General features: G+C 43.6%; 1 protein-coding gene across 2 annotated transcripts in view; it reads left to right on the top strand.

Annotated features, from left to right (window-relative positions):
* The first annotated feature begins 1,069 nt into the window (after positions 1–1,069).
* The window catches only part of LOC129841434 (uncharacterized), a 31,332-nt gene continuing 8,643 nt past the window's right edge, over positions 1,070–23,758 (top strand). The window contains exons 1-6 of one of the 2 annotated variants that reach the window (XM_055909697.1): positions 1,070–1,588; positions 1,991–2,121; positions 2,331–2,492; positions 10,772–10,936; positions 11,307–11,415; positions 17,248–17,372. In XM_055909697.1, the coding sequence (XP_055765672.1) occupies positions 1,312–1,588; positions 1,991–2,121; positions 2,331–2,492; positions 10,772–10,936; positions 11,307–11,415; positions 17,248–17,372 (969 nt within the window). In that variant the 5' untranslated portion in view covers positions 1,070–1,311. Of the gene's footprint in view, positions 1,589–1,990; positions 2,122–2,330; positions 2,493–10,771; positions 10,937–11,306; positions 11,416–17,247; positions 18,603–23,758 lie in introns of those variants that run through there. The other variant, XM_055909698.1, reaches the window with a different exon arrangement.

Raw genomic sequence — 23,758 nt, forward strand, 5'->3', positions numbered from 1 at the left:
GCCCTTGCAGAGCAAGGGGCAACGCTACATCTAGGTTTCAGAGCAAGTGACGTAACTGATTGAAACGCTACTAGCGCGTACCCGCTAACTAGCTAGCCATTCACATCCGTTACACTCACCCCCCTTTCAACGTCCTCCTTTTCCGCAGCAACCAGTGATCCGGGTCACGGCACCAATGTAACAGTATAACTTTAAACCGTCCCCTCGCCCCGACACGGGCGCGAACCAGGGACCTTTTGCACACATCAACAACTGACATCCACGAAGCGTCGTTACCCATCGCTCCACAAAAGCCGCGTACCCGCTAACTAGCTAGCCATTTCACATCCGTTACAAAGGCACCTGTGTTGCCTAACCCATTCACAGGATTGATTAACTCTTGAGGTTCCTAGGGTCTCCTCAGAGCTAGGTTAAATCTGCTTTTAGTTTTATTGCACTGTATTGCTGGAACAAAATTCAAAACACATTTCATCTGATCTTCTGGTGCCATTTAAAGTATTGATTGGGGATTTTGTGGAGGAATGTAACTGTTTTTCAGGGTGATTTATGATGTTTTATTTGTGCTTCCCATGCCTGTGATTTTGTATTTTAATGTTTGTGAATATATATATATATATATATATATATATATATATATATATATATATATAATATATAATGTGTGTGAGTGTATAATGTGTATATTATACAAGGCACAATATGTATTCTGTTAAAGTAAAAGTTCAATAAAATAATGCTCCTTCCACTCTGTTTATCATTTATCCTGATGCCTAGTCACCTTACCCCTAATACTGTATGTTGACACGCACACTTATAGACACACTCCATGTATGCAGTTACCCAAGACTCCGCCGACGTGTAAAAGGGTCGTCACTATTTACCCCAGTAACAAAGTCAAAACCCCGCCTATTTCTACAAATTGTCTTCTTAGAATCTGATTTTAAACCTAACCTTAAATTAAGACGAACAAATATATGTTTTTATTTACATGAACCTTTACGATATAGACAATTTTGACTTTGTGGCTGTGGTAACTAGTGGAACCCCTGTGAAAGCGGATATACGCAAAACAACATCTAGTCTGCCGGAAACTCACACGAAGAAGTAAACGGAAGTGAACCGTTATTACAAATTATTTTCCACGTTATCGTTTTTATTTAGACGTGTATTGACACACTGGAACTCAAAATATGACTCCTTTAACTGTATACCATCATACCCCATGTAGTATTTAATTCACGTTGGAGACAGGACTTGGTTGATAGCTGTTATCTAGGAAACGCTAGCTAGCTAGCTGCTAACGTTAGCAAAATGGCTAACTGTATGGTTTTTCACACTCAAATAGCCTCCATCATGGAGGTGCTAGCGAATGCAGCCGTGGCAGAGATCTGTAAACTGGTAGATGACGACTATGCAGTGTTTCGTTTGGAAATAAATCAAAGCCAAAGAGAAAACAGGGCATTGCGGAGGAAACTACTAGAACTGAAGGTGGCACGGGAGCGCGCAGAGAGGACAATGCGAGAGCGCGTCCTCGCCAGTCGCCCAAGTAGTGTCAAGATCCTTGACCGATACAGAGGAATGGCAAGAGGTACATTTTGCACAAGGCAGAGGCTGTGCGACCTGTTGCCGTTCATATATAGTTCAGTGCCTGTCGAACCGTTCCCCTCTGCACATGTGTTCAGATATTACCCAGAATTGGGTCTTGATCAGTTTTTGGATCATATGCAATAAATCCCCTGATTACTTAGCTATCTTGTGAGAAACACAATCATATTCTAACCAGATTCTTGATTTACTGCATTTTCTATTATTTATTAAATTAAACAATTAGATGCATGGAACATAATCCATACTCAATAAATTGTTTTTCAAGAAGTTATGAGAAGTGTTACCTTACATCCTTACCAATTGTTAACAGTGTCAAAAGTGTACAATATAGCATTGACAGTAGCTAACCTAACCAGCTCATTTCCCCCAATCACTCTCTCAGGTGAAGGACATCTCACTGGAGGCCACAGAAGCTTTGTGAAGCCAGCGGAACACAATACATGGAGAGATGAACAAACAATCACTGTAGATGAGGGGAGTGGAACCTCAACCCAGCACATTATCATGATAGAGGTTAGTGTAATAGTGTTGCATTAAAAACAATGAGTTACTTTGTAAATCAAATGTGTCCCGTTTATTTCAGAAAATCTCCCCTCAGCTATTCACTTGCTTACATGTAACGTCCTCATTTATCCTCAGTTAAATAAAGGAAAGAGAAAAAAAAGAAGTTATCTGGGGAGCATGTGAGACTTCCTTACGACATTGTTATCTTCTTGTGTCAGTCTGGAGATGCAGAGGCTGCAGGTCATGGGGTCAAACTGGAGAGGTCTGAAGGAGAGGAGGACCCACGGAACATAAGAGACATTCAGTCTGGAGCGCCCTCTGTAGCCACGGAGGACCCCACCACCCCAGCGCAGCCCAGGACCCGACGCAGCATCACGGAGGTCAGTGGAACACCGAACGCCGTCCTCAAGTCAGAGACAGACACCAAGACTTTAACTGTAACACACAGGCTCTTACACACAGGATCTGACCACAGATCAGACCCAGAGAGATTGGGGCTGGGTAGACTGGGCAGTCCTCTTGCTCCCAGCTCAGAGTATTTACCAGTATTTCACAAGAGCCCGAGGACGGGTAATTCCCGCGGGGATGGTGATGGTGACGCGTTAGACACTGCCGGTGATGGTCCGTCTTGTTCTTACACTACAGAGATGGACCCTGGCAACATGCCCTTGGGTTTAGACACACAGACTGATCTGTCTAGACGGGACTGGAACCGGCGCAGTAGTAGTGTATACTCTGAAGGGTGCCTAGATAAGGAAGAGGAGGTTATATTGGCAGATGAGGGGACTGTGAAAGTGGAGGGCGACATTCCTCCCACGTGGAATGCAGATAGTCACCTTAGAGATGGACACTCACAGGGCAGAGATTTCTTAGATTACAGGGGAAGCTTGGAGACAAATCCAAATGTCGCCACCCACTCCCCTTTACACGTGTTCAAGGATCGCGACCCAGTGTCGACGTTGGTGGCACCTTCTGATTCACACGGCTGTGTCCTTTTCGATCGGGTATTGAACTCAAACGTCAGATCTAGAGCCCAGGCTCAGGAAGAGGGAGCAACATCAGGTAATAGTAAAGAGAAACGGTTCCTCTGCATGTTCTGTAACAAAGGCTTCAGCAGCTCCCAGAAGGTGGAGAGGCACCAGAGGGTACACACAGGAGAGAAACCATTCAGCTGTACCCAGTGTGAGAAAAGGTTCTCTCGCCAGGACACCCTGAAGAGGCACCAGAGGATCCACACAGGGGAGAAACCTTACAGCTGTTCACAGTGTCACATGCGCTTCGCACAGGCTGGTCAACTTAAGATGCACTTGAAGGTTCATACAGGAGAAAGGCCGTTTGCATGTATACACTGCGGGAAGAGGTTCTCAGAGAGGAGCTACCTCAGGCTACACCAGCAGAAAAAACATTCCACTCTATAACATAGAAAGTAACCATTCCACTTGATAACTTCTATATATATATATTTTTTAATCCCCCTTTTCGTGGTATCCAATTGTTAGTAGTTACTGGCTTGTCTCATCACTACAACTCCCATACAGGCTCGGGAGAGACGAAGGTCGAGAGCCATGCATCCTCCGAGCCGCACTGCTTCTTAACACAGCGCGCATTCAACCCGGAAGCCAGCCGCACCAATGTGTTGGAGGAAACACCGTACACCTAGCGACCTGGCCCGCCACAGGAGTCGCTATTGCGCGATGAGACAAGGATATCCCTACCGGCCAAACCCTCCCTAACCCAGACGACGCTAGGCCACCGGCTGCGACAGAGCCTGGGCTCGAACCCAGAGTCTCTGGCGCCTTAGACCACTGCGCCACCCGGGAGGCCCTCCACTTGATAGCTTCTGACGTTTATATCAAACCCTGCATAAAAAGAACGTCAGCTGAAAATATCCACAGATGCATTTGGAATAACAAGAGTCACAGATTTCAGTGTTGAATATTCCTGGGTAGAATATTGCACCCAGATGTGTGATATGTAAGGCATATATAAGCCTGAAAAGTCTTTTACATAGTGTTTGTACTGTAATGTTTACAAATGTCTATTTCATTACTTCCATTCAACAATACATTTTTTCCCAAGATACTTTTTTAGTAAGAAAGTGAATGCAGTTTTAGTTTAGACATGTGTATGTGTGGTTTTCATATGGTGCATTTAACCCTTGTTTATGTTTAATAAACACAAAATGGGACTTTTTATTCTGACTTTCATTGAGACTCCCTTTAATATACACTGAGTATACAAAACATTAATAACACCTGCTCTTTCCATGACATAGACTGACCAGGTGAAAGCTATGATCCGTTAATGATGTCACTTGTTAAATCCAATTCAATCAGTGTAGATGAAGAGGAGGAGACAGGGTAAAGAAGGACTTTTACGCCAATTTTTTTACGCCAATTCAGACATGGATTGTGTATGTGTGCCATTCAGAGGGTGAAGGGGCAAGACAAGATTTAAGTGACTTTGAACAGGGTATGGTAGTAGGTGCCAGGCGCACCAGTTTGTGTCAAGAACTGCAACGGTGCTGGGTTTTTCACACTCAACAGTTTCCTGTGTGTATCAAGAATGGTCCAACACCCAAAGGACATCCAGTTAACTTGACACAACTGTGGGAAGCATTGGAGTCAACATGTGCCAGCATCCTCGTGGAACGCTTTCAACACCTTGTATAGTCCATGCCCCGACAAATTGAAGTTTTTCTGATAGCACAAAATAGGGGGGAGGGTAACTAAATGTTAGGAAGGTGTTCCTAATGTTTGGTATACTCAGTGTACATCACATCTGATCTCACCCAATTCTGCATACACTCGACGGCACTTTATAACCAATATACACTTGCTAAATATACCTACACACATCCACACACTAACAAACACCTACTGTACACATCATAGTTTAGTCACATTTGTCTGCTGATTACTTTTGACTTATCATAGCTGACATATTTATGTCCACCATGATGGGTTTAAAAATAAATAGTCACACACCCGGCAGGTAGCCTAGTGGTTAGAGCGTTGGACTAGTAACCGAAAGGTTGCAAGATCGAATCACCGAGCTGACAAGGTCAAATCTGTCGTTCTGCCCCTGAACAAGGCAGTTAACCCACTGTTCCTAGGCCGTCATTGAAAATAAGAATTTGTTCTTAACTGACTTGCCTAGTTAAATCAAGGTAAAAAAATATATATATACAGTGGGGCAAAAAAGTATTTAGTCAGCCACCAATTACATTGTAGGATTTTTAATGAATTTATTTGCAAATTATGGTAGAAAATAAGTATTTGGTCAATAACAAAAGTTTATCTCAATACTTTGTTATATACCCTTTGTTGGCAATGACAGAGGTCAAATGTTTTCTGTAAGTCTTCACAAGGTTTTCACACACTGTTGCTGGTATTTTGGCCCATTCCTCCATGCAGATCTCCTCTAGAGCAGTGATGTTTTGGGGCTGTTGCTGGGCAACACGGACTTTCAACTCCCTCCAAAGATTTTCTATAGGGTTGAGATCTGAAGACTGGCTAGGCCACTCCAGGACCTTGAAATGCTTCTTACGAAGTCACTCCTTCATTGCCCGGGCAGTGTGTTTGGAATCATTGTCATGCTGAAAGACCCAGCCACGTCTTCAATGCCCTTGCTGATGGAAGGAGGTTTTCACTCAAAATCTCACGATACATGGCCCCATTCATTCTTTCCTTTACACGGATCAGTCGTCCTGGTCCCTTTGCAGAAAAACAGCCCCAAAGCATGATGTTTCCACAACATTACATGATGCTTTAGTTTCCACCCCCATGCTTCACAGTAGGTATGGTGTTCTTTGGATGCAACTCAGCATTCTTTGTCCTCCAAACACGACGAGTTGAGTTTTTACCAAAAGGTTCTATTTTGGTTTCATCTGACCATATGACATTCTCCCAATCTTCTTCTGGATCATCCAAATGCTCTCTAGCAAACTTCAGATGGGCCTGGACATGTACTGGCTTAAGCAGGGGGACACGTCTTGCACTGCAGGATTTGAGTCCCTGGCGGCGTAGTGTGTTACTGATGGTAGGCTTTGTTACTTTGGTCCCAGCTCTCTGCAGGTCATTCACTAGGTCCCCCCGTGTGGTTCTGAGATTTTTGCTCACCATTCTTGTGATCATTTTGACCCCACGGGTGAGATCTTGCGGGGAGCCCCAGATCGAGGGAGATTATCAGTGGTCTCGTATGTCTTCCATTTCCTAATAATTGCTCCCACAGTTGATTTTTTCAAACCAAGCTGCTTACCTATTGCAGATTCAGTCTTCCCAGCCTGGTGCAGGTCTACAATTTTGTTTCTGGTGTCCTTTGACAGCTCTTTGGTCTTGGCCATAGTGGAGTTTGGAGTGTGACTGTTTGAGGTTGTGGACAGGTGTCTTTTATACTGATAACAAGTTCAAACAGGTGCCATTAATACAGGTAACGAGTGGAGGACAGAGGAGCCTCTTAAAGAAGAAGTTACAGGTCTGTGAGAGCCAGAAATCTTGCTTGTTTGTAGGTGACCAAATACTTATTTTCCACCATAATTTGCAAATAAATTCATTAAAAATCCTACAATGTGATTTTCTGGATTTTTTTTTCTCATTTTGTCTGTCATAGTTGAAGTGTACCTATGATGAAAATTACAGGCCTCTCTCATCTTTTTAAGTGGGAGAACTTGCACAATTGGTGGCTGACTAAATACTTTTTTGCCCCACTGTATATATATAAACTCCCAGTAATTTATATATATACACTGCTCAAAAAAATAAAGGGAACACTTAAACAACACAATGTAACTCCAAGTCAATCACACTTCTGTGAAATCAAACTGTCCACTTAGGAAGCAACACTGATTGACAATAAATTTCACATACTGTTGTGCAAATGGAATAGACAACAGGTGGAAATTATAGGCAATTAGCAAGACACCCCCAATAAAGGAGTGCTTCTGCAGGTGGTGACAACAGACCACTTCTCAGTTCCTATGCTTCCTGTCTGATGTTTTGGTCACTTTTGAATGCTGGCGGTGCTTTCACTCTAGTGGTAGCATGAGACGGAGTCTACAACCCACACAAGTGGCTCAGGTAGTGCAGTTCATCCAGGATGGCACATCAATGCGAGCTGTGGCAAGAAGGTTTGCTGTGTGTGTCAGCGTAGTGTCCAGAGCATAGAGGCGCTACCAGGAGACAGGCCAGTACATCAGGAGACGTGGAGGAGGCCGTAGGAGGGCAACAACCCAGTAGCAGGACCGCTACCTCCGCCTTTGTGCAAGGAGGAGCAGGAGGAGCACTGCCAGAGCCCTGCAAAATGACCTCCAGCGGGCCACAAATGTGCATGTGTCTGCTCAAACGGTCAGAAACAGACTCCATGAGAGTGGTATGAGGGCCCGACGTCCACAGGTGGGGGTTGTGCTTACAGCCCAACACCGTGCAGGACGTTTGGCATTTGCCAGAGAACACCAAGATTGACAAATTCGCCACTGGCGCCCTGTGCTCTTCACAGATGAAAGCAGGTTCACACTGAGCACATGTGACAGAGTCTGGAGACGCCGTGGAGAATGTTCTGCTGCCTGCAACATCCTCCAGCATGACCGGTTTGGCGGTGGGTCAGTCATGGTGTGGGGTGGCATTTCTTTGGGGGGCCGCACAGCCCTCCATGTGCTCGCCAGAGGTAGCCTGACTGCCATTAGGTACCGAGATGAGATCCTCAGACCCCTTGTGAGACCATATGCTGGTGCGGTTGGCCCTGGGTTCCTCCTAATGCAAGAAAATGCTAGACCTCATGTGGCTGGAGTGTGTCAGCAGTTCCTGCAAGAGGAAGGCATTGATGCTATGGACTGGCCCGCCCGTTCCCCAGACCTGAATCCAATTGAGCACATCTGGGACATCATGTCTCGCTCCATCCACCAACGCCACGTTGCACCACAGACTGTCCAGGAGTTGGCGGATGCTTTAGTCCAGGTCTGGGAGGAGATCCCTCAGGAGACCATCCGCCACCTCATCAGGAGCATGCCCAGGCGTTGTAGGGAGGTCATACAGGCACGTGGAGGCCACACACACTACTGAGCCTCATTTTGACTTGTTTTAAGGACATTACATCAAAGTTGGATTAGCCTGTAGTGTGGTTTTCTACTTTAATTTTGAGTGTGACTCCAAATCCAGACCTCCATGGGTTGATAAATTTGATTTCCATTGATACTTTTTGTGTGATTTTGTTGTCAGCACATTCAACTATGTAAAGAAAAAGTATTTAATAAGAATATTTCATTCATTCAGATCTAGGATGTGTTATTTTAGTGTTCCCTTTATTTTTTTGAGCAGTGTATACATTCCCAGTAACGTTTCGGCACCAATTAAAATAGTTGATTAACTTCCATGTGACCGAACGCAAACTTGTTACTGGTCCCATCAGATAACATGGTAGAAGTTAGCCCTACAGTATGCTGACCTCACCAGGTGACACTGATTACATCCTGGCACAACTTCTGCTTCAGCCTAAAATATGCACTATGCAAAAATCGCTCTGCCATTTCCTGGTTGTTAAAATTCTAATAGTTTACCTAATTTAAGTTTATGTGACAAAACAAGCAAGTATAGTGTAGAGAGTCATTGTACCATATAAACCACTGTGAAATATATTTATCAAAACCAAAAAATATTGAATTTTCTGCTGTTTGAAGCTGGTGTACAAAACCGAAAGTAAGACACGCAAAATCTAAACTTAAGAACTGAAGCATAGAAATAGAGCACATAGAACAGAGCTACTGCTTTTTAGATTAGCTAGATGTCTTAGACAACATTTTCAGCGTTTCAACATTATGACAAAATCCACATTTTTGGTTTATCTGTTTCACACACCCATGTGCTTTTATGAAAAAAGATAAAGGAGGTCCTTACAAGAAAGTTTATCGTAAAAAAACAAAAACAAGAGCCTTATGGATTTGTCAAATACCAGTCATGAAGGCTATTGCCATCCTCATCACCTCTAGGTGGTTGCTAAAGAAGTTGACTTGTAACCTCACATCAAGCTTTTTTGTTGAGGAATAAACTGTTCAATGTCGGTCCTTGATGCTTGATTCAAAGCACATGTGATGAATTGGAATATTATAATAAACTATAAAACATTGTAGTGTAGCCTACATAAAATATACTGATGACAGCCAAGTATCTTCCAACATTAAAGGGACATTTCTAACATTTTCAGTTGTGAGAATGCCAAGAATGTGCAAAGCTGTCATCAAGGCAAAGGGTGGCTACTTTGAAGAATATCAAATATATTTTGATTTGTTTAACACTTGTTTGGTTACTACATGATTCCATATGTGTTATTTCATAGTTTTGATGTCTTCACTATTATTCTACAATGTAGAAAATAGTACAAATAAAGAAAAACCCTGGAATGAGTAGGTGTGTCCAAACTTTTGACTGGTACTGCAAGTGTAGCCTACATAAAAATATACTCTTCCTACATTAAAGGGATATTTCTAAAATGTTCAACTTCATATTCACCAACCCAACATCAACAGAATGTGAAAATGGCGCATTTCTGTGTTTTGTAGTAAAAAATATAGAGGAAGATAAGTGTTTCCAATGACATCATCGGTGTGCATTGCGTGATTATTAACCAATTATAAGTAGGCATTGCCTACTAATTGTCAACTAATTGGTTGATGATGTCACTGGAAACACTTATCTTCCTCTATCTTTTTTACTACAAAACATAGAAAGCACCATTTTCACATTTGTTGATGTTGGGGTGGTGCTGGAGATGAATATGAAGTAGAAGCGGGCGGCAGGTAGCCTCGTGTTTAGAGTGTTGGGCCAGTAACCGAAAGGTTGCTAGATCGAATCCCCTAGCTGACAAGGTAAAAATCTGTAGTTCTGCCCCTGAACAAGGCAGCTAACCCACTGTTCCTAGGCTGTCATTGTAAATAAGAATTTGTTCTTAACTGACTTGCCTGGTTAAATAAAATAAAAACATTTTGAAATGTCCCATTAAGACTGTTGATTCAAGCTGCAACACTGCCACCTGTAGGACGAGAACGAGAGTGCAAACTATTCTACTGTACAATTTAGATCATCTTCCTCGAGTGAAAAAATACGTATGACAAAGCAGATTATAAAAATGCATATAAAACATCCATGTAAATGCATCCATGTAATCATATGCAATATGATTTATTATTTGGCAGTAGCAGTTTGTTCACAATCTGCGACTATTACATGGACTAGGCACTTTAGACAGAGAGCAATTTCACCAGTCAATGAAATACACACGATAGCCTTGTTGCTTTTCTGATCAGAACGTGCTTTTGGACTGACGTGCGTTAAGGATGCTTCCATGAACACGTCCAACTACATCTACGACTTTAATTGACTGCAGAAGTTGTGCCAGGATGTAATCACTGCCACCTGGTGAGATTAGCAAAGGGCTAATGTGTGTTATCTGTGTTATCTGATGGGACCAGTTACAATTTAGCTTTCTGTCACTTGCAAGTAAAACAAACATTTTAATTGGCTTATGTGCATTTTCTGCGTGTTAACCTGTTTAACTTTAAATGCTTGCTTATGTTTGCAAGTTTGGCCCCTCCATGTTGAGTGTGTTTATTATCTTGTGTGTGTATATACCTGAGGGAGTGTATGTCTGTATCACCTCTCTCTTCCAGGAGGAGGAGGGTCCAGAGGTGCTGCTGGTGAAGGAGGAGGGGTGTGAGGAGGGTCTGGGGAACCCTGAGGGGCCCATGGTCATGGAGGACAACCAGACTACACCTCCTCCTGAGCCCACAGAGGAACCAGCTGAGCAGCACAGGACCAAACACAGTCTCACTGAGGTGAGCCCACTGTAAACTACTGTCTAAATGTTATTAGGTCAGGGCCTGTATCCACAAAGCCTCTCAGAGTAGGAGTGCTGATCTAGGATCAGTTTAGCCTTTTAGATCATAATGAATAAGATTATATGGAAAGATCCTAGATCAGCACTCTTACTCAGACTCTTACTCAGACTCTTACTCAGACTCTTTTAATTAATTGTGTCTTAATTGTGGGACCATGCCTTTGAATTATCAAACCATTAAAGAGTGTCAAGTAATCAAATCAACTAACACATTTGCATATTATTAATAGCAGTCCCTCATTGCCCAATCAGAAGATGCTCCATATCAGATTTCTTGATCCAACATCCTCTCACTCTGTATCTTACAGTCAGTAGACATGAAGGATGGGAATCTTGATCTGCTGCTAGTCAAAGAGGAGACAATAGAAGATGGACCAGAGAGCATTGACCTGAGTGGACTAAAGATGGGGGAGCAAGGTAAGGGAGAAATACACTGAGTGTACCAAAAATTAAGAACACCTTCCTAATATTGAGTTGCACCCTCCCCACTCAGAACAGCCTCAATTCGTCGGTGCATGGACTCTACAAAGTATCGAACGCGTTCCACAGGGATGCTGGCCCTTGTTGACTCCAATGCTTCCCACAGTTGTGTCAAGTTGTGTGGTGGACCATTCTTGATACACACGGGAAACTGTTGAGCTTGAAAAACACAGCAGCGTTGCAGTTCTTGACACAAACCGGTGTGCCTGGCTAAGGCTTTGGTGGTTGCGAAATTTTGTCAGCTGGAGATTGCCAAGCAAATGACTGTGTCTCACGGTAATTGACTGTTAATTAACATAAACATATTTAGCATCTCCTGGCTACCACACATTGCCTACAAGTTACTGATGTTGAACTTTGGAACATCTACACTTTAAAAAGTATAATAAATCCATTTAATATAGCCTACACCATCACAATAAATCCATTATTTATTTTAGACAGGTCTAAAGAAGCATGATATGAAGAAAATGTAGTCTATTTCAGAAGAACAGAATAGTTGTCCTTATGTTAGGTCCTGATCTGTCTATGCCAAATGGCTGTGGGCTACACTAGTTCATTTAGCAGACAAGATTTGCTTAGAATTCCGTGGCATTATTTTATAGTATGAAGAATGCAATTGAACAAAGCTGAATAAAATAGAAAGGATATTTTTGAGGGAGTGCGCACATGCGGCTATTCTGTGTTGAGAGGTTAACAAAGAAATAGGTACTTCTATATGCTTAATTTATAGTTATTAATGTAACTTTAGTTGTGATACAAACGTAATCATTAGAGTCGCATCATGCAGCCTTACAATGTATTACAAATCAAAACATATAGGTTTTGATTTGTAATACATTGTAAGGCTGCATGATGCGACTCTAATGATTACTTGAAAAAAATAGCTTGAAAGGCATGAGCTCTGCTTAGTTTTTTGCGCAGACTGTACACACTACATTATTCACAATTTGACAAGCACTTGATAATGCCTAGAATTTTACTGCGGCAACCCATTTGTGTGGCCGTAATGCACCCTAAAAAAATCCATGCCTTTTGCAGCCAGTGGCCACTGTGCCCTTCTCCCTGAGTGCTGCGTGCTCCATCACGTGATCGGGTCTTTCTCACAGGCTACAAGTGAAGACCGACACATCGGGGACGCAACTGGGCGCATCCTAATTCAATTCCGAGGTGCATATTGAAGATGTTGGAAGAACTGTCCACATTTACTTTTTGTCAGCCAACAAGATGAGTAGGCCTAACGAACAGCAAAAGCACTAGCCTTTGTCAATCTACTATCCTCCATAGGACAAAAGTCGAACTATTCTGTGCAAGAAATAAATATTCCAAACATAGTCTGGGACAGTTGTTGGATGCGATAGATCCCAAATTAATACAACCACTTGCATCAACAACAAAAAAATTGCGCAATGTGGCTGACGCAACAAATCAGAATGTTTAGCTTAAAATGTTAGGCAATTTTTTAACATTATAAGCGCAGCAATGCACACATGGTATTAGGCTATAGCGCAAATGTTCCATTAGCGGAATACACCTTTGTCAAAAGTGACCACAAATGAAATTATGCATGCTTTTATTATACTTATTTTTTTTATGGTGAAAATGATCTAACCCAAACTTGAAAATCACGCGCTGCTTATGTATGCCAGTTAGGCTGTACACCCCTTGTAAAGCGGATTAATGTGCTTAATTTTAAGAAGTTATTTGGCCACTTTAGTTGTGATACAAACCTTATTAAAACATATAGGCCCATGGGCTAGGCCACATGAGGTGTGTGACTATGATTTGAAAAAGTCGCAAACAAAAGTCATTGTTCTTATGCTTGTCACGTTCCTGACCTGTTTTCTCTTGTTTTATATGTCTTTATTGGTCAGGGCGTGAGTGTTGGGTGGGCAGTCTATGTTTTCTATTTCTATGTGGGGTTTTGTGTTCGGCCTGGTATGATTCTCAATTAGAGACAGGTGTGTATCGTTTGTCTCTGATTGAGAGTCATACTAAGGCAGCCAGGGTTTCACTGGTGTTTTGTGGGTGTTTGTTTCCTGTGTTAGCGTTTGGGCCACACAGGACTGTTGCAGGTTAGTCACGTTTGTTGTTTTGTTAATTTGTAGTGTTTGTTGGTTTGCCATTAAAATCATGAATACCTCCTACTCCGCATCTTGGTCCGATCCATGCTCCTCCTCGTCTGAGGAGAACGACATTGACAGCCGTGACAGAAACACCCACCAAACCAGGACCAAGCGGATTGGAGAAGGACGGCAAGAACAAAAGCAATGGAGAGAAGAAGAATGGACATGGGAGCAAATATTCAACGGAGAAGGACCCTGGGCTAAGGTGGGAGAGAATCGCCGCTCTCGGGAGGAGAAGGAGGCAGCCACAGCCCAGGAGCACTGGTATGAGGAGGCAGCACGTAAGAGAGGCTGGAAGCCCGAGAGGCTCACCCAAAAATTTCTTGGGGGGGGGACTAAAGGGGAGTGTGGCGAAGCCGGGTTGGTTACCTGAGCCAACTCCCCGGGCTTACCGTGGAGTGAGAGGGCGTCGTACTGGTCAGACACCGTGTTATGCGGTAAAGCGCACGGTGTCCCCAGTACGCGTGCTTAGCCCAGTGCGGGCTATTCCACCTTGCCGCACTGGGAGGGCTAGGTTGGGCATCGAGCCGGATGTCATGAAGCCGGCCCAACGTATCTGGCCTTCAGTACGTCTCCTCGGGCCGGCGTACATGGCACCAGCCTTACAGGTGGTGTCCCCGGTTCGCCTGCATAGCCCAGTGCGGGCTATTCCACCTCGCCGCACTGGCAGGGCTACGGGGACCATTCAACCTGGTAGGGTTGGGGAGGCTCGGTGCTCAAGAGCACGTGTCCTCCTTCACGGTCCGGTATATCCGGCGCCACCTTCCCACCCCAGCTCAGTACCACCAGTGCCTACACCACGCACCAGGCTTCCAGTGCATCACCAGAGCCCTGTTCCTCCTCCCCGCACTCGCCCTGAGGTGCGTGCCCTCAGCCCGGTACCTCCAGTTCCGGCACCACGCATCAGGCCTATAGTGCGTCTCAGCCGGCCAGAGTCTGCCGTCTGCCCAGCGGTGCCTGAACTGCCCGTCTGCCCAGCGGTGCCTGAACTGCCCGTCTGCCCAGCGGCGCCTGAACTGCCCGTCTGCCCAGCGCCGTCTGAGCCATCCGTCTGCCCAGCGCCGTCTGAGCCATCCGTCTGCCCAGCGCCGTCTGAGCCATCCGTCTGCCCAGCGCCGTCTGAGCCATCCGTCTGCCCAACGCCATCTGAGCCATCCGTCTGCCCAGCGCCGTCTGAGCCATCCGTCTGCCCAGCGCCGTCTGAGTCATCCGTCAGCCACGAGCCATTAGAGCCGCCCGTCTGTCCCGAGCCAGTAGAGCCGTCCGTCAGTCAGGAGCCGCTAGAGCCGTCCGTCAGTCAGGAGCTGCCAGAGACGCCAGCCAGTCAGGAGCTGCCAGAGACGCCAGCCAGTCAGGAGCTGCCAGAGACGCCAGCCAGTCAGGAGCTGCCAGAGACGCCAGCCAGTCAGGAGCTGCCAGAGACGCCAGCCAGTCAGGAGCTGCCAGAGACGCCCGCCAGTCAGGAGCTGCCAGAGACGCCCGCCAGTCAGGAGCTGCCAGAGACGCCCGCCAGTCAGGAGCTGCCAGAGACGCCCGCCAGTCAGGAGCTGCCAGAGACGCCCGCCAGTCAGGAGCTGCCAGAGACGCCCGCCAGTCATGAGCTGCCCGCCAGTCATGAGCTGCCCGCCAGTCATGAGCTGCCCGCCAGTCATGAGCTGCCCGCCAGTCATGAGCTGCCCGCCAGTCATGAGCTGCCCTCCAGTCATGAGCTGCCCTCCAGTCATGAGCTGCCCTCCAGTCATGAGCTGCCACTCAGTCCGGAGCTGCTGCCCCTTATCCCGGAGCTGCTGCCCCTTATCCCGGAGCTGCTGCCCCTTATCCCGGAGCTGCTGCCCCTTATCCCGGAGCTGCTGCCCCTTATCCCGGAGCTGCTGCCTCTTATCCCGGAGCTGCTGCCCCTTATCCCGGAGCTGCTGCCCCTTATCCCGGAGCTGCTGCCCCTTATCCCGGAGCTGCTGCCCCTTATCCCGGAGCTGATGCCCCTTATCCCGGAGCTGCTGCCCCTTATCCCGGAGCTGCTGCCCCTTATCCCGATGCTGCCCCTTCATTTAGGTGGGTTGAGTTGGAGGGTGGTGATTGGGAGGGGGATACGGAAGCGGGGAGTGACTATGGTGGGGTGGGGACTTCGCCCAGAGCCTGAGCCACCACCGTGGTCAGATGCCCACCCAGACCCTCCCCTAGACTTTGTGCTGGTGCGCCCGGAGTTCGCACCTTAAGGGGGGGGTTATGTCACGTTCCTGACCTGTTTTCTCTTGTTTTATATGTCTTTATTGGTCAGGGCGTGAGTGTTGGGTGGGCAGTCTGTTTTCTATTTCTATGTGGGGTTTTGTGTTCGGCCTGGTATGATTCTCAATTAGAGACAGGTGTGTATCGTTTGTCTCTGATTGAGAGTCATACTAAGGCAGCCAGGGTTTCACTGGTGTTTTGTGGGTGTTTGTTTCCTGTGTTAGCGTTTGGGCCACACAGGACTGTTGCAGGTTAGTCACGTTTGTTGTTTTGTTAATTTGTAGTGTTTGTTGGTTTGCCATTAAAATCATGAATACCTCCTACTCCGCATCTTGGTCCGATCCATGCTCCTCCTCGTCTGAGGAGGAGAACGACATTGACAGCCGTGACAATGCTGGGCATCATTCACAAGTGATAGGCTAATATTGTCACCCATCAGACTATTCTTGATTTAATCTTGTCTGTACATATACTAAATAATATATGTGTGAAATTTGTGTTGATTTAGAATGGACCATTATCATGCACCTGTTTCGAAACAGGGGCAGTGGGAAAAAATACATGTAATCTATGCACTTACTGTAAGTAGCAAATGGAGGATGTTTTTCCCTGTGATTTATTTTCATGCCAGCCAGGTAGGCTATACTCCTGTTGTAAATATAAGAAATGTTCTTAATATTAGGTAAGTTGAGAAATAAATATAGTGGCCTAGCCTATAGAAAGCTGATGGGTTCCTCCTCTTTTTAAGAGGCCATCACGCAATTGCATAGCCTATTGAACTGTTGCGCAACATGAGCTCATGGGCTCTCATTGAGTGTTTGATTTGATTTTCGAATACATTTGCATTGTCAGAGTGATTAGAAGGACAATAGAGTGCTGAGTACCAGGCAGTTAGCAAGTTTGGTAGGCCACTAATGACCAGCAGCAGCATCAAAGCTTGGAGAAGCTTAGTTACTATGACTAAACGGTCACGTCGAATTTGACTGCCTTCATAACTCGTGACCGCCGGTGTGGCGGTAATACGGTCACCTCAACAGCACTATGCCTGGCACCTACTACCATACCCCGTTCAAAGGCACTTAAATATTTTGTCTTACCCATTCACCATCTAAATGGCACACATACTTACACAAACCATGTCTCAATTGTCTCCTCCCTTTCAGTCTATGTCATCTCTATGTCAAGGAAAGAGCCTGTTTTGTATACTCAGTGTACATACATCCTACATATAGTAATAGATCTTCCATTGGAATAGTGATGCATACACCTGGCTATTTTTTTTATTCTTAATTCATACAATTAAATCAATACAACTTATGTTTACATACAAAAACTCAAATTGTAAATGAATGAACTTGACCTGGTAACTGACAAAAAAAACTTCAAAATAAGTCTATATTCTAACCTCTTCTTGCAGGTGGTTGGCTGGAGGCTAACAGGGGAGACTGGGTGGCCATCTTGGAATCCCAGAACCAGACGGGTGCAAGCAAGGGCCCAGGGGACATCACTGAGAAGGCCAGGACCAGAGGCGACATAGTGGAGGTCAGTGGATGGGACAGCGTCCTCAACTCTGGGCTGGGGAACAACACTGTTAACCAGAAACAGACAGTCGAACACAAAACAACCAAACTTAGTCTCCATGACAACAGACTGGCTGAGACCAGGGCAAGGTGTAGATTTGGTATGCGGGGACAGGGAGGTGTCCGTATGCGAGGGGAGAGAACAACAGACACAGACTGGGCTAGCGATGCTCCGTCCTGCTCCTATAATTGTGATTCAGAGACAATGGTGGCGCCTCAGGTTAACCCCCTAACAGGTGCTTCCTTCAGCCTGCCTTCTATAGGATCTATCAACTGGAACATGGACCCTGCAACAACACAAACACTTCCTGGCCTTCATCCTCCTCACACTCTCTTAATGTTAAACCAGACTTCAGACAATGCCAGTGCCTCAACACCAAATGGCTACACAAGCCCATTGACAAATGACAGTAGCAGTAACTCTATCTGCAGATCCGGTGGCAAAGAGAAGCGCTTCCCGTGTTTGTTCTGTGGGAAAGCCTTCAGTTTCCCCAAACAGGTGGAGATCCATCAGAGGATGCACACGGGGGAGAAACCCTACAGCTGTACCCAATGTCAAATGCGCTTCGCCCAGGCTGGTCACCTAAAGAGACACCAGAGGGTCCACACTGGGGAGAAACCCTACAGCTGCCCCCAGTGTGAGAAGAGGTTCTCCCACCAGCACCAGCTGAAGATGCACCTGAAAGTCCACACGGGAGAGAGGCCGTTCGCCTGTACGCATTGTGGGAAGAGGTTCTCAGAGAGGAGCTACCTCAGGATACACCAGCAGAAAATGCACACGGCCCATGTATAGTGTGTAGCAATGTAGTACTAGTTAGTTTGTAATTAATTCTGTTGGTTTTGGATGTAGTAGTGAACTGGATGAAGTGAACCGAGGAAAGAATGAGTATGATGAGGCAGAGTAGATGATATGGTGATGGTTAGTCGGAAGGTGTCTGTTTAAACTCTTCACTGGTATAAAGTATTGAAAATATGTGAAAGGTAATGTTGAACTTTTCCAAAGTTTTCTCAACTGAATTTTATCAAAGCGAGGGTACCAGATTTACAGAAGTTGTAAAGTGTTACCATAGTGAGAAAAGTTATTCTACTTGTCACGTATCGTTTTGTGCAATAAAAGTACTGTACTTCATGTTATGTGAGTGTATGACCATTTTGTTGAAATTAAATTAAAAATTGACTCTGTGCTGACTTACTTGGTGTTTTTTGTATCATTTTAGGGACTGAGTTTCCTTTATCTCAGTCTGACCAACACATTATACTTCATTCTTGAATCAACACATATGGAAAAAAATGTTTCATTATTAATTCCAATGGCTCCATATTGTTAGGTACTTGAATCACAGTGTTCGAGATGGACTAGACTTAATTTTAAAAAATAAATGTTTTACCGACCTCCACCTTCCCACATTTGGGGGAACTAAACAATTTTTTATTATACAACTATTTATTATTCTAAATATATATATTATTTTTTTCAAGGAGCCGTCCTCTTTCTTTTGGGGTTTTTTCTTTCCTTGTATTTGTTTCAATCATAGGCATGTAAAATCATTGACAGATGTTACAAATAACCATCCCACAATAGGGAAGTGGGAGCTAAAGGTTCATGTTCCCACAGACTACCCGCAACATCTCCCCCAGACCACCCTACACTCTTCAGTCCACTACCTCGGTGTGGTGGACACACAAAAGCAAAGAAGCAATTACCTTAAACTAGAAAAGGACATAAACAGGAATCATATACAAAAATACAAAACAACCACAATAAATACAACTCAACAAACAAACAAAAAATAAACAAATAGAATTGTCATATTTCTGTATTTCATATTTCTGAAATACAGAAATATATAATTTACAGAAATATTCACACCCACAAGTCAATACATGTTAAAATCACCTTTGGCAGCAATTACAGCTGTGAGTCTTTCTGGATAAGTCTTTAAGAGTTTTGCACACCTGCATTGAATAATATTTGCACATTGTTTAAACAAAAAAAATCAAGTAGGTTGTTGATCAGAGCTAGACAGCCATTTTGGAGTATTGCTATATATTGTCAAGCTGATTTAAGTCAAAACTGTAACTAGGCCACTCAGGAACATTCAATGTCATCTCGGTAAACAACTCCAGTGTGTATTTGGCCTTGTGTTTTAGGTTATTGTCCTGCTGAAAGCTGAATTTGTATCCCAGTGTGTTGGAATGCAGACTGAACCAGGTTTTCCTCTAGGATTTTCCTGTGCTTAGCTTTATTCAGTTTCTTTTTAACCTAAAAAAAAAGTCCCTTGCCGATGACAAGCATACCCATAACATGATGCAGCCACCACCATGTTTTAAAATATGAAGACTGCTACTCAGTGATGTGTTGTGTTGGATTTGCCTCAAACATAACACTTAGTATTCAGTATATAAAGTTAATTTCTTTGCCACATGTTTTGCTGTTTTACTTTAGTGCCTTATTGCAACATGTTTTGGAATATATTTATTATCTACAGGCTTCATTCTTTTCATTCTGTCATTTAGGTTAGCATTGTGGAGAAACTACAATGTTGTTGATCCATCCTCAGTTTTCTCCTCTCACAGCCATTAAACTTTGTAATTGTTTTAAAGTCACCATTGGCCTCATGGTGAAATTGGCCACCATTGGCCTCATGGAGCGGTTTCCTTCCTCTCCGGCAACTGAGTTAGGAAGGATGCCTGTGTCTTTGTAGTGACGGTGTATTGATACACCATCCAAAGTTAAATTAATAATTTCACCATGTTCAAAGGTATATTCAATGTCTTCTTTTTAAAACATGTACCCATCTACCAATAGGTGCCCTTATTTGCGAGGCATTGTAAAACCTCTGTGGTCTTTGTGGTTGAATCAGTGTTTGTTTGAAATTCACAGCTCAACTGAGGGACCTTACATATAATTGTATGTGTGGGGTACAGAGATGAGGTAGTCATTCAACAAGTATGGTAAACACTATTATTGCACACTGAACATTCATTATCTTCATTGATAAGCAACTCCAGTGTAGATTTGGCCTTGTGTTTTAGGCTATTGTCCTGCTAAAAGGTGAAATCATCTCCCAGTGTCTGGTGAAAAGCAAACTGAACCAGGATTTCCTCTAGGACTTTGCCTGTGCTTAGCTCCATTCCATTAATGTTTTTATCCTGATAAATCCTGAGCAGTTTCATTCTTCTCCGGCAACTGAGTTAGGAAGAACACCTGCATCTTTGTAGTGACTGGGTGTATAGATTATTATTTTATAGGGCAAAGCTCTAACCAACATCTCCAATCTCGTCTCACTGATTGGACTCCAGGTTAGCTGACTCCTGACTTAATTTAGCTTTTGGAGAAGTCATTAGCCTGTTCACATACTTTTTCCAACCTACACTGTGATTGTTTAAATGATGTATTCAATATAGTCAAGAAAAATACAATAATTTGTGTGTTATTAGTTTAAGCACCCTATATTTGTCTGATGTTGTGACTTAGATGAAGATCAGATTAAATTTGATAACCAATTTATGCAGAAATCCAGGTAATTCCAAAGGGTTCACTGTGTGTAGTCCAGTGACACAAAATTCAGGCTGTAAAGGGGTGTGCCTTTCTGAAGGCACTGTAGATAAACAGAGGCAATGAAGGTGTTTTTCAAGGTCACTCTGCCATATAAAGACAAAGCTTTGCCTTTCCACAGCAATAGTATTTTGTCAATCTTGGCTAGTTTCACATCTAAGTTCTCCTTTACAAGATCCTTCATTCTTTTGGAGTGTGGATGCCAAGCATGTCCACTGGGCCATTGCTCCACTTCATTGGTACGCAACAGGGCAAAAGATAGTTGGACTTTCTTAAGGAACCCACTCTCAAAAAGGTGTATTTCTCATAATTTGGTTTCAGAGCCGATAAATTAGAAAAGTCATTCAAATCTTCAATAAGAGCATCTAGTGATGATTGTTGAGGCTGAAAGGCAAATGCTGTATCATCTGCATATAAGGACATTTTGGTTGCAATACCACTGATACACAGACCTACTATACTGAACAAAAATAAAAGCAACAACTTCATGATTTTACTTAGCTACAGTTCATATAAGAACATCAGTCAATTGAAATAAATTCATTAAGCCCTAATCTATGGATTTCACATGACTGGGCAGGGGCACAGCCATGGGTGGGCCTGGGAGGGCATAGGCCCACCTACTGGGGAGCCAGGCGCAGCCAATCAGAATTAGTTTTTCCCCACAAAAGGGCTTTATTACAGACAGAAATACTCCTCAGTTTCATCAGCTGTCTGGGTGGCTGGTCTCAGGTGATCCCGCAGGTAAAGAAGACAGATGTGGAGATCCTGTACTGTCAAATTCTCTAAAGAGACGTTGGAGGTGGCTTATGGTAGAGAAATGAACATTAGATTCTCTAGAAACAGCTCTGGTGGACATTCCTGCTGTCAGCATGCCAATTGCACAATCCTTCAAAACTTGAGAAACCTGTGGCATTGTAATGTGTGACAAAACTGCACATTTTAGAGTGGCCTTTTATTGTCCCCAGCACAAGGTGTACCTGTGTAATGATCATGCTGTTTAATAAGCTTCTTGATATGCCACACCTGTCAGGTGGATAGATTATCCTGGCAAAGGAAAAATACTCACTAGAGAGAAATAGTATTTTCTTGTGTATGGAACATTTCTGTGATATTTTATTTCAGCTCAACATGGGACCAACACGGGACCAACACGGGACCAACACTTTACATGTTGTGTTTATATTTTTGTTCAGTATATATTGGAATTGTTCCTGATTGGGATGACCAGAATCTCGATAGCCAATAAGAATAAATAAGGCGAAACTGGATCCCCTTGTCAGACCCCTCTAAATAAATAAATACCCAATATTCACTACTTTACTCACCGGTTTCTGATATAATACTCTAAATCATTGAATAAACGACGATCAAAAGCCTCCTCAAAATCTGCACCTGTCTTTTCTTCTATTTCACAATGTTCAATAGTTTACAAAAAATAACCAATATTGACACCTATGTAGCAACCCTAAATAAAGCCAGATTGCTCACTTTGCTTATTACTTTCTTCATTCTAAGTGCTAAACATCTTGATAGAATATGGGTGTCACAGCACAAAGTGAGGGGTCTTCAGTTTGAGCTGCACAGGGCTTATATAATGGCCATTTGCTTCCTGCTTCAATAGTAATGTAATCAGTCCCTCTCTTTGGGATGTTGATCATTCCCCCTGTTCAAATTAAAAATGTAAGCATGTGAGCAAAGGTTCTTAGTTTTCTGTTAAAATACCCTGTACACCTCAATTGGTATATCGTCAAAGCCAGGAGATTTACCCGTTTGGAATGAGTTAATTGCTATTACTAGTTCATCGTCAGCGATCAACCCCTCACAGGATGCTATTTGTATTTCTGTTAAGCTGCAATATGTAACTTTTTGGGTGACCCGACCAAATTCACATAGAAAGCTAAGGTGTATCCTTTTCATCTCAGTATAGCATGCTGTTAATATAGAGCTTGTCAACAACAATATAAGCACCAAGCCAAGTCTATCTTCCTTAAAGCTGCAATAATATTTTGGGCGACCCAATCAAATTCATATAGAAATGTGCGTTATAGATCTGTCAATCTCATTGAAAGCAAGTCTAAGAAGCGGTAGATCTGTTCTATGTGCGAATTTCTTAAGTTTAGTTTTTGCATCTTTTACTTTCGGTTTTGTGCAACAGCTTCAGACAGTTGAAAAGATATTTCACATTGGTTTAGATAGTACAATGATTCTCTACACTGATTTCTTATTTTGTCACAAACTGAAATTAGGCAAACTATTAGAATTTTAGCAACCAGTGCTTCATAGTGCATATTTAAGCATTGGGTAGGATATTTTCCACCTGTTATTTCTTTCTTTAGGAAACTGGTCATTAAGTCCAAAGTTTGTACTTTGTAATAGTCTACCCTTGGATTTAACTGGTACTTTTTCTTTTTCTCCAATGACCGAATTTGGCCACGATGGGGCAATTTTCAATACCTCATCTGCTAGGATATATAGTTTTGTTTGTATAACATATTTTCCTAAGAATTTCCATCATTATTCTCAGAAAAACCTGTGAAAACCAGATTCTCTCTCATCGAATGGGACTGTAGGTCTAATAAATCCCCCTAGAGTCTATTGATACACCAATAAGTAACACTTAAAAATCCCATCAAAATCTTTCAGTTTAAGCTAGAGATATCTGTTTTGTGGCATAGGCTGCGTCTCAATCCATCACATCCGTATCTGCGGTGGAAGGTGGCCAAGCTACAGCGGTGTTTGTCAGACCATGAGACATCCCGAAAATTGGTCTTCTCATGAAAACGGCT

The sequence above is a fragment of the Salvelinus fontinalis genome, chromosome 42 (genome assembly GCF_029448725.1).
Source record: "Salvelinus fontinalis isolate EN_2023a chromosome 42, ASM2944872v1, whole genome shotgun sequence".
Lineage (NCBI taxonomy): Eukaryota > Metazoa > Chordata > Actinopteri > Salmoniformes > Salmonidae > Salvelinus > Salvelinus fontinalis.